Source organism: Pan troglodytes, chromosome 13 (genome assembly GCF_028858775.2).
Source record: "Pan troglodytes isolate AG18354 chromosome 13, NHGRI_mPanTro3-v2.0_pri, whole genome shotgun sequence".
Lineage (NCBI taxonomy): Eukaryota > Metazoa > Chordata > Mammalia > Primates > Hominidae > Pan > Pan troglodytes.
Window position 1 is genome coordinate 71,869,221 of NC_072411.2, and position 14,763 is coordinate 71,883,983.

The 14,763-nt window shown below is 43.0% G+C and overlaps 1 protein-coding gene across 8 annotated transcripts in view; it reads left to right on the forward strand.

The window, feature by feature from the left end:
• The first annotated feature begins 2,072 nt into the window (after positions 1–2,072).
• Positions 2,073–14,763, forward strand: part of UBR3 (ubiquitin protein ligase E3 component n-recognin 3) — a 262,210-nt gene continuing 249,519 nt past the window's right edge. For 5 of the 8 annotated variants that reach the window (XM_016950001.3, XM_016950003.3, XM_016950004.3 and 2 more), the window contains exon 1: positions 2,077–2,686. In XM_016950001.3, coding sequence (XP_016805490.2) covers positions 2,142–2,686 — 545 coding nt within the window. In that variant the 5' untranslated portion in view covers positions 2,077–2,141. Of the gene's footprint in view, positions 2,687–14,763 lie in introns of all 8 variants that reach the window. The other 3 variants (XR_010150127.1, XM_063791293.1, XM_016950002.4) reach the window with 2 other exon arrangements.

Below are 14,763 nucleotides of genomic sequence, written 5' to 3' on the forward strand. Positions count from 1 at the left end.
CTGTAATCCCAGCACTTTGGGAGGCCGAGGTGGGCGGATCACGAGGTCAGGAGATTGAGACCATCCTGGCTAACACGGTGAAACCCTGTCCCTAGTAAAATTACAAAAAAATTAGCCCGGCTTGGTGGCGGGCGCCTGTAGTCCCAGTTACTCGGGAGGCTGAGGCAGGAGAATGGCGTGAACCCGGAAGGCGGAGCTTGTAGTGAGCCAAGATCAAGCTACTGCACTCCAGCCTGGGAGACAGAGCGAGACTCCGTCTCAAAAAAAAAAAAAAAAAAAAAAAAAAAAAAAAAAAGACAGTGGAAATGAAAATAAAAGAATAGGTAGTGGTGTCAAATACTGGAAAGAGGTCGGGCTTCATAAAGTAGGAGCAGAAATCAAGTTGTAGCAGATTGTGGAACGAATGGAAATTTAGGAAGGAGAAAGAGTAAATGTGAACAATTAAACGTGGCCCCGGAAGCGGTGGCTCACCCCTGTAATCCCAACATTTTGGGAGGCCGAGATGGGCGGATTGCTTGAGACGGGAGTTTGAGACCAGCCTGGGCAACATAAGGAGACCCTGTCTCTACTAAAAATACAAAAATTAGCTGGGTCTGATGGCGCGAGCCTGTGGTCCCAGCTGCTCGGGTGGCTGGGGTGGGAAAATCGCTTGAGCCCGGGAGGCAAAGCTTCCAGTGATCTGAAATTGCGCCACTGCACTCCAGTCTGGTCGACAGTGAGACCCTGTCTCAAAAAAAAAAAAAAAAAAAAAAAAAAAAAAAAAAAAAGAAGAAAAGAAAGAGAAAGAGAAAGGTGGCCTACGAAAAGAATGGTTGGATGCTTAGTAATGGGGGAAGCTTTATTATTTTTTCAATTATTTTTAAGACAGGAGGAGACAAATTCTGACAAGAATTGAGCTAATAGAAAGAGAGGGGTTAAAAATGCAAGAGGATATTGGATGGAGTTGGGATCCTGAGAAGGCAGGATCCAGTGGTTAAGTAAAAGGATTGCAGGATTGCGTTTAAGCCTGTGGATGGACACCTCTTTGCATTATTAAAGGAAGAAGAAAAAGAGTGAATGGACGATGACGAAGTAGAGAAGTGTCTGAGGCTGCTACTTCTAGGAATAGTAGAATTCAAAGTTATCTGTTATGAGAATCAAATGAGTTAAAACATACAAAGTTTTAGCATGTAAAGTTAATACATAAAGTTTTATTTAGTTTATAATTTAGTGATTCGTAAAATTATTGAGCAAATTTAACTTATCACTGTTATATGATGATCGTGACATACTTAACTAATGTAGAAGACCAGGAATAACCTGTTTTAATTATGTTTCATTCATTTCAAACACAAGGTTATGGATTGGAAACACCCCTGTTCTTCTTTGTTGTTGTTGTTGTTGTTGTTTTTAGAGACGGAGTCTCGCTTTGTCACCCAGGCTGGAGTGCAGTGGGGCGATCTCGGCTCACTACAACCCCCGCCTCCTGGGTTCAAGCGATTCTCCTGCCTCAGCCTCCCGAGTAGCTGGGATTACAGGCGTGCGCCACCATGCCCGGCTAATTTTTGTATTTTTAGTAGAGACAGGGTTTCACCATGTCAGCCAGGCTGATCTCAAACTCCTCACCTCAAGTAATCCGCCTGCCTCGGCCTCCCAAAGTGCTGGGATTACAGGCGTGAGCCACCGCGCCTGGCCTTCTGTTCTTCTTTGGATTGCTTTTCCTACAGTTTTTGTTTTCCTTAAGTTGGGGTCTCATTCTATCGCCCGCTGGACTTTGATAACAGTAGGAATGTACATCTCAGACAAAATGCAGATGCCTAAAGTACATCTGAAAGATGATGTGAATAATTCCTGTAGTCTATGCAAATAAAGAAATAATTGCCCTTATTAAAGATTTCCTATAAGGTGAGTCCTTTATTTCAGTAGCTCTTAACTTAGAAAGTTAGGAGCCTAGCTTGGTCCAGAGGCGCCCAGGAGAGAGGGGCGGGAGGAAGGCTCTGCAGCCCGAGGGGGCGTGTGTAGGGGCGGGGCTGCGGGCGGAGGAGCGCGGACGCTCCGGGTATCGCGAGAGTTGGGCGGGCCGAGCAATCGCAGCAGTCTATTCCCTCACTCTCCCTGGAGGAGCCGCTGGCCCTGGACTCTCCAAATTCTGAGCTCTCATCATGGCGGCGGCGGCCGCGGCGGCCGTCGGGGGCCAGCAGCCGTCACAGCCCGAGCTGCCCGCGCCGGGGCTGGCCCTAGACAAGGCGGCCACCGCCGCGCACCTCAAGGCGGCCCTCAGCCGGCCGGACAACCGCGCAGGTGCTGAGGAGCTGCAGGCGCTGCTGGAGCGGGTGCTGAGCGCCGAGCGGCCGCTGGCCGCGGCTGCTGGCGGCGAGGACGCGGCGGCGGCCGGAGGCGGGGGCGGTCCGGGGGCGGCCGAGGAGGAGGCCCTGGAGTGGTGTAAGTGCCTTCTGGCGGGCGGCGGCGGCTACGACGAGTTCTGCGCGGCGGTGCGGGCCTACGATCCCGCGGCGCTCTGCGGCCTGGTCTGGACAGCCAACTTCGTGGCCTACCGCTGCCGGACGTGCGGCATCTCGCCCTGCATGTCGCTGTGCGCCGAGTGCTTCCACCAGGGCGACCACACCGGACACGACTTCAACATGTTCCGCAGCCAGGCCGGGGGCGCCTGCGACTGCGGGGACAGCAACGTGATGCGGGAGAGCGGGTGAGTGGAGCCCTCCCCGCGGGCGAGGCGACCCTGGGCCGGGGACGTCGCGGGAGGGCCTGGAGCGGAGCACTGGGAGCCCACTCTGAGCTGTCAAGGGGAGGGTGCGGGGGAGGGTGCAGCCACGGGGGGATGGAGGTGACTGAGCTGTCAGCGGTGGAAAGGGGGTGGGGAGGAGAAAGAGGGGAGAGGAGAGCGGAGAGCATGTTTAGGAAACCGGGCTGTGAATTTTGGGGAAACCAGGGTGGGTAAATGATAGCGAGAAAAGAGCCAGTGTATGGGGTAGGAGGGGAGTGAGGGGAAATGATTTTTGGAGAAGCTCGTGTCGAGCTGTCAAGTGTGTACTTGTTGGGAAAGGCTGTAAAGCCTGGTTCTTGGGAAGAGACTTAGGTTGTGATTTGGATTGGCTGGGAGGGGATGTTATTGGGGACCGTATTGGCTCGCGGGATGATGAGAGCTGGGGAGGTGGTCTTGTACGTGCAGGGAAGGACGCTTGAGGAAAAGGTCTTCTGAACTGCCAGTGTGTCTGTCACTGTGAGAGAAGGAGCTCTTGAGGGTTGAGGGAGGAGGGAAGGGGAGGGGCCTGCATGAAAAGTGACTGTTGAGCTGTCAGTGGAGTATTTGGTATGCTGGAATGACATTTAGAATTGGGCTACTGAGCAGTCAGTTACAGAATACCCTCCATACCAGGAGAACAAACAAAATACTGAGCGAACCAGGAATCAAGTGTTAGGTCTTCTCCAGTTAAGGGCACTTTGTTCACTCACTGATACGTGAACCTCTGTCTAAAAGGAGACAACAAATGCCCTTTTGACAGAAGCGATGCATCAGATGTTGGGACTTATGAGAAAAGACATTTCAGAGTTTGCAGTGAGTTACAGAGAGTTGGTACATGTAGGGTCGTGGCTTGGAACATGATGTCAATGTCAGGGACAGTCTGAGAAAAAAGGAAAAAGTGAAAGGGGCGATTTTGGATGGGCAGTAGTTGAAAGAATATTAGCAACTACAAGTTGCTATCAGTTATTAAACTTCTTCAATTTTCAGGTCTTAGGATTAATGACAGAGTACAATCTTTTTATAAATGGTCACCTTTTTCTTCGGAGTACTTGTAAGGTTACTGTTACTCCAAAATGTTTGTACCTACTACGCGCAAGCAAGGCTTCTTGGATATTAAAAATGAATGAAACATTGACCAACCCCTTACTCTACTTGCACTGGAGTAGAAAGTAATAAATTCCTTAAACAATAACTTGGTAGCTAGAGGAGGGAGATGAGGTTTCTGTGCAGAGGGAGTAAGAAAAAGTCTTCAGAAAGGAGGTATTTTGAATTTCCTAATAATAATAACAACATAATTGCAGCTAACATTTGAGGTGTGTTTTTTTTTTTTTTTTTTGAGACGGAGTTTCGCTCTTGTTGCCCAAACTGGAGTGCAATGGCGCGACCTCGGCTCACTGAAACCTCCGCCCCCTGGGTTCAAGCGATTCTCCTGCCTCAGCCTCCCAAGTAGCTGGGATTACAGTCATGCACCACCACGCCTGGCTAATTTTGTATTTTTTTAGTAGAGACAGGGTTTCTCCCTGTCGGTCAGGCTAGTCCCGAACTCCCGACCTCAGGTGACCCGCCCGCCTCGGCCTCCCAAGTGCTGGGATTACAGGCGTGAGCCACCGCGCCCGGCCAACATTTGAGTTCTTGAACTGTATTTCTGATACTTTAAAAGTACTTTTTAAAATTTAATATTTGAATAGGTAAAATATATAGCTAAAAAATACACACACACACACACACACACGGAAGTTTTTCTCACATCTAGTCTTCTATCTGTCCAGTTCCTTCCCGCTTAGTTTCTCTTGGTGCAGAACAAGCAAAGATGTTTCCTAGTTTTTCAGTCTCTTTTTATGCAAAGGGTTACATACTTTCCACTGTTCTACATCTTGCATTTTTTGGTTATCTTAGATGTATTTTTCCTATTAAAAAATCAGTGTCGTCATTCTATTTTTTTAAAAAAACTGCTGCATAGTGTTCCGTGTTTTCAATTTGCCATTCTTTAATTTCTTTTTTTATTTTTATTTTTATTTTTTGTGTGTGTGAATTTGCCATTCTTGATTTAATGTCTCTTCATGGGCATTTGGCTTTCCAGTATAAAATTAAAAACGTGGTGTATCTGTCTTTTCCCCACCTGGTCAAGAGAGTCAGTGGGATAAATTCTCAAAAGTGTGATTTCCAAATTGCCCTCCCTAAGGCTTAGTACTAATTACTCTGTGAGACTGCCTGTTTTCCAACAGCCTCATCAACAGAGTAGTAGTAAAATTTTGGACTTTTATCTATTTAGTTAAAAGTGGCCAAATTCTAGCTGTTTTATGTGATTTAACTTATTTATTCTTTGACTCTGAGATTGTTACTTTTATTATTCTCATTGTACAGAAGAGGAAAGTAGGGCAGAGTTAAAAAACTTGCTCAAGATCACACAGGCAGTAAGCTAGGCATGCTGGCTCCAGGGCTCCGGAGCCAGACTAATCAACCATTTCTCTTTACTGCCCCTACTAAATAGCATTCTTACTGGTTTTTCTTTTCAATTCTATGTTTTATCTTTTTTTTTTCCTTAATATGCTATTCTTATTTGGGCCTTTGTTTCTTTCTTTTTAAACTTTTTTTGTTTGTTTTGTTTTAAAGAGGCACATCAAAACAGGAGTTGGAGCAATCCTTTACTGATATTTAGACATTTTTACTTCTTGGACTGGTTTAGCATTTAGGAAAGCCTCCAGAGAACCTGAAGGTAGGAAATAACACTGATTCTTTCCTGACTTTTGGAATACACTGGTAATTATCAGGTTGTCGTGGATGAGATGCAAGTCTGATCGCTTGTGATGCTTCAGTGTTCTACCAGAAATATGTCAGTGAGTTTCTTTGAAGGTATTCATACAGTTTTAGGGCATCCAGGCTATAGACAGTCAACATCCTAACCTCATGGTATTTGCTTTTACTGGTGTCTCATAGGTAAGTATTATTTTCCCAGTCTGGCAACCCTCTATGAGTTGGTACATTTTATATATATATATATATATATATATATATATATATATATATATATATATTTTTTTTTTTTTTTTTTTTTTGAGAGAGAGAGTTTTGCTCTTGTTGCCCAGGCTGGAGTGCAGTGGCACGATCTTGGCTCACCGCAACCTCTGCCTCCCGGGTTCAAGTGATTCTCTACCTCAGCCTTCCAAATAGCTGGGATTACAGGGATGCCCCACCACACCCGGCTAATTTTTTTTTTTTCTTGTTTTTTTAGTAAAGACAGGGTTTCTCCATGTTGGTCAGGCTGGTCTTGAACTCCTGACCTTAGGTGATCCACCCGCCTCGGCCTCCCAAAGTGCTGGGATTACAGGCATGAGCCACCACACCCGGCCGGATACATAATATTTAAAGATTTATTATTATCTTTGTCTGAAACCAGAGCTATTGCCTGTATGTGTCAGCAGTTGCCATGTCCAGTTTCATAAAGGGCAAGATTGAACAATAAACAGTATTGTGGCCATGTGATTACTCTGAATTTTTCCTAACTGCTTGGATTGGGTAGAGTAATTTTCCTGGGCTATACAGCTAATTTACTGCCTCAAGAGAAATAGGTGATGTTGACCAGCTCTGCAACCTAAAAGACTGCCTCTGGAACCTTTTTAGAACTGGAAATCATCAACAGCTTATAACAGTGTTCTCATGGGCAAAGGTGGACTACACTGGCATGAACAGAATGTTTGAACTTTTCTAAGTTTTTGATATTTTAAAAACCCCTTTAGATTGCCAAAGATTGAATGTGTGTTGATTTTGGGGTTTTTATTCTAACTGCCATAAGTTTGTAAATTTCATGGTTTAGTCACTTTTAGAGGAAGGATTCCTTTTTTTCAGCTGTATTTGTGCTCTTAGTAAGTGAGAATAAATCTTTCTGTGCCATAATCCTTTTCACCAGTGTCTGACTGTTGCCTGTAGGATGTTCTTGATTGGAGATGGAGAAGAATCTTGAATCTATCACAGCTGTATTTATATTTAATTTTCAAATTAGCAATTATAGAACTGTGGGGAGGATTTAGTTATTTTTGACTGAGTAGTATTGATATAATCAATGTGGCAGTATTAGCAGATATACAAACCAAAGGAAGAAAACAATTGAGGATTCATTTGTGGGATGAAATCACAAAGGCTATGGAAATTGTGTGCTAATAACTGTATGTGGCTGGGCGCGGTGGCTCACGCCTGCAATCCCAGCACTTTGGGAGGCCGAGGTGGGCAGATCACGAAGTCAGGAGATTGAGATCATCCTGGCTAACATGGTGAAACCCCGTCTCTACTAAAAATACAAAAAATTAGTCAGGCGTGGTGGTGGGTGCCTGTAGTCCCAGCTACTCGGGAGGCTGAGGCGGGAGAATGGCGTGAACCCGGGAGGCGGAGCTTGGAGTGAGCTTGGAGTGAGCTTGGAGTGAGATCCCGCCACTGCACTCCAGCCTGGGCGACAGAGCGTGACTCTGTCTCAGGAAAAAAAACAAAAAAACTGTATGTATAACTACAGTTTTGCCACTAGTGAGTAAGTGCAGTCATTGTCAGAAATGCTTTATGGGGGCCGGGCGTGGTGGCTCACACCTGTAATCCCAGCACTTTGGGAGACTGAGGCAGGCGGATCACCTTAAGTCGGGAGTTCAAGATCAGCCTGACCACATGGAGAAACCCCATCTCTACTAAAAATACAAAATTATCTGGGCATGATGGCGCATGCCTGTAATCCCAGCTACTCTGGAGGCTGAGACAGGAGAATCGCTTGAACCCAGGAGGCGGAGGTTACAGTGAGCCAAGATCATGCCATCGCACTCCAGCCTGGGCAACAAGAGTGAAACTCCATCTGGAAAAAAAAAACGCTTTATGGGTGGATGAACTCAAAACAAAATGAAACAAAACAAAATAAGCTGTAATGGAAAGTCTAAAATACGCTCGTTCCTCAGTATATGGTATACATAGGAGACTGGTTCCAGAATACCCACCTCCCACCCACTCTTCAGGGTATACTGAAATGCTGCTTATATGAAAAGTCTGCCCTTCATGTATGTGAGTGTCAGATCCCATGAATTCTGTATTTTTGATCCATGTTTAGTTAAAAAAATCCTTGTATAAGTGGACCCTTGTAGTTCAAACTAGTGTTGTTCAAGGGTCAACTGTAATGTCTGACTAGCTGGTTTTGGGCTCTGATGGGATACTAACTGGAAACTGGGATTTTAAACATTTAGTTCTCAAATTTTGGTGCAGAGAATGAGGAGTTTCATGTTCTGTCCTATATTACAGATATTTTTGTCTCCTTGCTTGTTCTTCCTCACATATTCTAAGCTCCTTAAAAGATAAGGACCACATTTTGCTATTAGCCAGAGGCCAGCACCTACTAAGTCTCTTGTACTTAGGAGGTGTCAGTAATTTTGAATTAAATTGGATAAAAAAGTGGCTGCTATACCCAAAAAGTTGCTGTAAGATTACATTGCTTTAGTTACTCATGAGGTGGCATTGATTATTAAATCCATAGCAGCTTTTTTCAGAGTGCTTTCATTCTTTTTTTAATTTCAGAAGTAATACACATTGATTATAACATAAAAATAAGTGGATAAAGTAAAAAGTAAAGGTGCCTTTCTCCATCCTACCCCTCAGTAAGAAATTTCCTTTTCTTTTAAGCTTACTTATGTGTTTAAAAGAGATTAGTTATAATTTATCCAGCATTTCTAGATTTTTTTTTTTTTTAGTGACAGGTTCTCGCAGTGTCTCCCAGGCTGGAGTGCAGTGGTGTGATATCACAGCTCACTGCAGCCTCTACCTCCCAGGCTCAAGTGATCTCCCACCTCACCCTCCCAAGTAGCTGTGACTGTAGGCACACACCACCACACACAGCTAAATTTCTTTTTGTATTTTTTGTAGAGATGGTATTTCACCATGTTGGCCAGGCTGGTCTTGAACTCCTGGCTTCAAGCAGTCTACCTGCCTCAGCCTCCCAAAGAGCTGGGATTATAGGCGTGAGCCACAGTGTGGTGCCTGGCCTGTGTTGTGGGAGGTTTTTAGGTTTTCTGATCTGTGGTAGCCAGAAATTGAACCACGTGAATGTCTGGTTGAATAGTGTTACTCTTCAGTAGCTTGCTTTTTTCACCTTAACATATTTATGGATACTATCTCAAAAGTAGAACTGCTTCATTTTTAAAGTTAAATAGTATTTCATTGTATTTCCATGTTTTTGTAATGTACTATGATTTTTGCGGTCAGTCCCTACTGATAGACATTTAAATTGTTTCCAGACTTGGGCTGTTGTAAACATTGTTGCAGTCAGTATTCTTGTATACACTTCTTCATATGTGTGTGAGCTTATGTATGAGGATACATTCCTAGAAGTTATATCTTGGTTGAAGGAAATTTGCAAATTCAACTTTGATAGAACCCTCCAAAGAAATTAATTTGCATTCCTGCCAACAATGTATGAAACAATTTGTTTCCCCATATTCTGGCAGTATATATGGTGGTATCAGTGTTTCTGATCTTTGCTGCTCTCATAAGTGAAAAGTTATATCCCATTTCATCTGTTATCTCCCTGTCCCACAGCTTTTTCGTCCCAGCCAGGACTATTTTGAAGCAAATATCAGATACCTTATAATTTAATTTAAAAATATTTGAGTATGCATCTCAGTAAAGAGATGTGAACTCTAAAACATAACTCAAATGTCCATCAGCAGATGAATGGATAAGCAATATGTGGAATATACGTACAATGGAATATTTAACCTTAAAAAGTAATAAAATTCTGACACATTAGAATGTTACAATGTAGATAAACCTTGAAGACCTTATGCCAAATGAAATAGGCCCAGCACAAAAGAACAAATGCTTGTATGCTTCTGTCTATATGAAGTGCCCGGAATAGTCAAATTCATACAGACAGAAAGTAGAATAGTGATTATCAGAGGCCAAGGGAAGGGGAGATTGGGGAGTTATTTTTTTAACAGGTACAGAGTTTCAGTTTGGTAAGATGAAAAAGTCCTTGAGATCGATGGTTGTGATGGTTGCAAAACAATGTGAATGTACTTAATGCCACTAAACTGTACACTTAAGATGGTTTTAAATGGTAAATTTTATGTTATTTATATTTTACCACAATTAAAAAATAATGTCAGGCATGGTGGCTCGCACCTGTAGTCCCAGCTACTCCCGAGGCTGAGATGGGAGTATTGCTTGAGGCTGGGAGTAAGAGGCTGCAGTGGATTATGATCACACCTGGGAATAGTCACTGCACTCCAGCCTCAGCAACATGAAGTGACCTCATCTCTTGAAAAGAAAGCAAAAAACAAACAACTCCCCCAAAACCACAATACCAGTACTACACCTAAAATATTCATATTTTGTTTGTTTGTTTGTTTTGATATGGAGTCTCACTCTGTTGCCAGGCTGGAGTGCAGTTGCATGATCTCGGCTCACTGCAACCTCTGCCTCCTGAGTTCAAGCGGTTCTCCTGTCTCAGCCTCCCTAGTAGCAGGGACTACAGGTGCATGCCACCATGCCCAGCTAATTTTTGTATTTGTAGTAGAGGTGGGGTTTCACCATATTGGTCAGGCTGGTCTGGAACTCCTGACCTCAGGCAATCCACCTGCCTTGGCCTCCTTAAGTGCTGAGATTACAGGCGTGAGCCACCGTGCGTGGCCTAATTTTTTAATCGTTATAAAACTCAGTTAAAACTATTTTCAATTATGAAACAATTTGAATTTACAGAAAAGTACAAAAGTAGTATAACAGATACCTTTGTACTTACCATTGAGATGAATAGATATTAACTTTTTGCCATGTTTGCTCTAGAGTTGCTTTTAGTCAAAAAACCAAAGAAAGGTCAACCCACCTCTCCCTTTCTCTTTTCCTCTCCAGACGTTACCATTTTCCTGAAATTCCTGTGTGCACTGTCTCTCTCTCTCTCTCTCTCTCTCTCTCTATTTTTTTTTGAGATGGAAACTCGCTCTGTCCCCATCAGACTCAGGCTGGAGTGCAATGGTGCGATCTCGGCTCACTGCACAACCTCCGCCTCCTGGGTTCAAGCAATTCTCCTGCCTCAGCCGCCTGAGTAGCTGGGATTACAGGCGGCCGCCACCATGCCTAGCTAATTTTCATATTTTTAGTAGAGATGGGGGTTTCACCATATTGGCCAGGCTGGTCTCGAACTCCTGACCTCAGGTGATCTTCCCGCCTCAGCCTCCCAGAGTGCTGGAATTACAGGCATGGGCTACCACGCCTGGCCCCACCAGGAATTTGAGGTCTTGTTTTTCTGCTTATTGAAACTTGGTGTTAATGAGAACACATGGACACCGGGAAGGGAACAACACACACAGGGGCCTGTTGGGTCGGGGGCAGGGAAAGGGAGAGCATCAGAAAAAATAGCTAATGCATGCTGGGCTTCATACCTAGTTGATGAGTTGATAGGTGCAGCAAACCACCACAGCAACCATTTACCTATGTAACCTGTACATCCTGCACATGCAATTCAGAACTTAAAAAAAAAAAACCAAAAGATACTTGGTGTTATATATATAAATTTATAATATTTTACCAATCTGTTGGATACAAATATCTTTTTAAAATTTATATTTTCTTGACTAGTATAGTTGAACATCTCTTCATATGTTTTGGGGCCATTTGGGCTTCTTTCTTGGTGAACTGCTGGTTCATATTATTTGCCTGTTTTGTTTTTCTGTTTTACTGAGTTTTAAGAATGCTGTACATACTCTAGATGCTGATCCTTCGTTGTATAAATACTTAATTTCATCTTCTAGTTTGTGTCTTGTCTTTTTACCTTGAAATATATAATTTTGTTGTAAACGATTTTAAATTAAAAATGTAGTTTTTCTTCTACAGTTTGTATTATTTGTATCTTGTTAAAGAAATCTTCTTCACCCTGGTTTAAAAAAATGCTTATATGTTTTCTACTGAAAGATTTAAGGTTTTTCATTGTACACTTAGGTCTTTTGTCCATCTGGAATTTATTTTTACATGTAGTATGAGATTGAGGTCTGTATTAGTCTGTTTTCGCACTGCTATAAAGAACTGCCTGAACGGGCCTGGAGGCTCACGCCTGTAATCCCAGCACTTTGGGAAGCCGAGGCAGGTTAATCACCTGAGGTCGGGAGTTCGAGACCAGCCTGACCAACATGGAGAAACCCCATCTCTACTAAAAATACAAAATTAGCCGGGTGTGGTGGCGTGTGGCTGTAATCTCAGCTTCTCGGGAGGCTGAGGCAAGAGAATTGCTTGAACCTGGGAGGCAGAGGTTGCGGTGAGCCGCGATCACGCCATTGCACTCCAGCCTGGGCAACAAGAGGAAAACTCCGTCTCAAAAAGAAAAGGAAAAAGAACGGCTGGAGACTGGGTGATTTATAAAGGAAAGAGGTTTAATTGACTCACAGTTCAGCATGGCTGGGGAGGCCTTAGGAAACGTAGAATCATGGTAGAAGGCACCTAGTCACAGAGCAGCGGGGGGGAGGGGGAGAAGCGAGCAGGGGAAATGCCAGATGCTTATAAAACCATTACATCTCGTGAGAACTCACTCACTATCATGAGAACAACATAGGGCAAACCATCCCCATCATCCAGTTACCTCCACCTCATCCCACCCTTGACGTGTGGGGATTATGGGGATTACAATTCAGGATGAGATTTTGGGTGGGGACACAACCAAACCATATCATTAGATCTAATTTTATCTTTTTCAATATGAGGATTCACTTATTGAACATTTTTTTCCTCCATTGATCTATAATGTCACCTCTATCACATACCAAACCTATGTGTGTCCTAAGTTCTCTATTGTATTGATATGTCTCTTGTAACAATACCATACTACTTTATTAGAACATTAAAATGTATTTTGATATGGCAGGATTTCCTTATTATTAGTCTTCAAAAGGGTTTTTGGCTGTTCTTGGTTCCTGTTTTCATTTGAATTTCAGGAGCTTGTCAAGTTCTCTGGAAAACTTCTGTTAAGATGTTGACTGGCATCACATTAAATATGAGGAGGTTGCAGAAAGATACATGTTCAAGTATGCTCATTGTAACACTGAAATAGGGAAAAATGGAAACAATGAGATTAGTGAACTGTAGTTTAATCATTCAATGGAACACTTTATGGCAGAATACATAAATTGCCATCCATCTTAGTCTGTTTGTGCTGCTGTTACATCAGACGGAGTAATTTAGAACAGAAATTTATTTATTCCAGTCTGGAAGCTGGGAAGTCCAAGATTAAGGCATTTGTGTGTGTGTGTGTGTGTGTATGTGTGTGTGTGTGTGTGTGTCTGGTGAGGCCTTCTTGCATACTCACATGGCAGAAGCGGGGAAGAGGGCAAACGGGGCCTAAGGTAGTTCCCTCCAGCACTTGCTTAAGGCAGAGCCCTCATGACTTAATCACATCCCCAAAGGCTTCCGCCTCTTAATACCACCACAGTGGAGATTAAGTTTCAATGTGAATTTTGTAGGGGACACACGTTCAGACTGGTGCTCTGCCTCTGCCCCTCGCCCCCAAAAAGTTTATGTCCTTTTCACATACAAATACATTCATTCCATTCCAGTAGCTCCAGAAGTCTTAACTTGTTCTAGCACCAGCTCAAAAGTCTAAAGTTGAGTCTCATCTAAACATCATTTCAATCAGATATGGTGAGACTCAAAGATACGCTTCATCCTGTGGCAGATTTCTCTCTAGCTGTGAACCTGTGAAGTCAAACAAGTTACCTGCTTTCAAAACACAGTGTCTACACTGTTGGTGGGAATGTAAATTATTAATAGTACAGCCACTGTGGAGAACAGTATGGAGGTTCCTCAGAAAACTAAAAATAGATTACCATGTGATCCAGTAATTCCACTACTGAGTATATATCCAAAAAAAGGGGAATCAATATATGGAAAAGAGACCTGAAGTCCCATGTTTATTGCAGCACCATTCATAGTAGCCAAAATGCCCACCAATGGAAGAATGGATAAAGAAATGGATAAAGAAAATGTGGTATATATGCACAATGGAATATTATTCAGCCACAAAAATAATGAAATCTTGTCATTTGTAGCAACATGGGTGGGACTGGAGGTCATTATGTTAAGTGAAATAAACCAAGGGCAGAAAGACAAATATCACATGTTCTCACTCATGTGTGGGAGTTAAAAAAGTGGATCTCATGAAGATAAAGAGTAGATTGGTGGTTACCAGAGGGAAGGGTAGAAAGGAGGAGGGGGATAAAGATAAGTTAATTAGTGGGTACAAATATATGGTTTGATGGAAGAAATAAGACCTAATGTTAGATAGTATCTATCAGTAGGGTAACTGTAGTTTACAATAATCCATTGTAAATTACAAAATAGCTAGAAGAGAAGAATTTGAATGGCTGTAGCAAAAAAAGACAAATATTTAAGGTAGTGGTATTCCAAGTACATTGATTTGATCTTTACAAATTATATGAATGTATTACATTATTACATGTACTCAGAAACTATGTACATCTATTATGCATCAAATAAAACACACACACACATATACTGCAATGGTGAGAGAGGCAAGCACAGATGTGTTCATTATGAAGGGAGGAACAGGCAAGAAGAGAGGAGTGACAGATCTCAAGTAAGTGTAAAACTCAGGCAAACAACATTAAATCTTAAGGCTTGAGAATAATTGTCTTGCTTTCTGGACACACTGTGTTGGGGGTTGGGTCCCCAAGGTGTAAGAATTAAAGAAAGAGGAAAGAAACACGAAAGGTGGCTTGCTGGTCAAGACAGATTTATTTTAGAGAAAACAAACCTGAGAGGAACCTTCTGGCAGAGTTAGGCCCACTGTCTTACAGACTAAGAGTTTTTAAGGATTCAGGGTGGGAGGCTTGGACTGCTTCTGTGTCTCTTTGTTGTGCTTATCTGGGAGGGAGAGTTGTGTGTCTGTTCCCATACTTTTTTCTGCAGCTACAGGCATACCTCCCGAGTCTGCTTTTAGCTTCCCTATCTTAGTGCACCTGAAGGGAAAGGGATGTGCTTATTAAGGCCCACTGTTT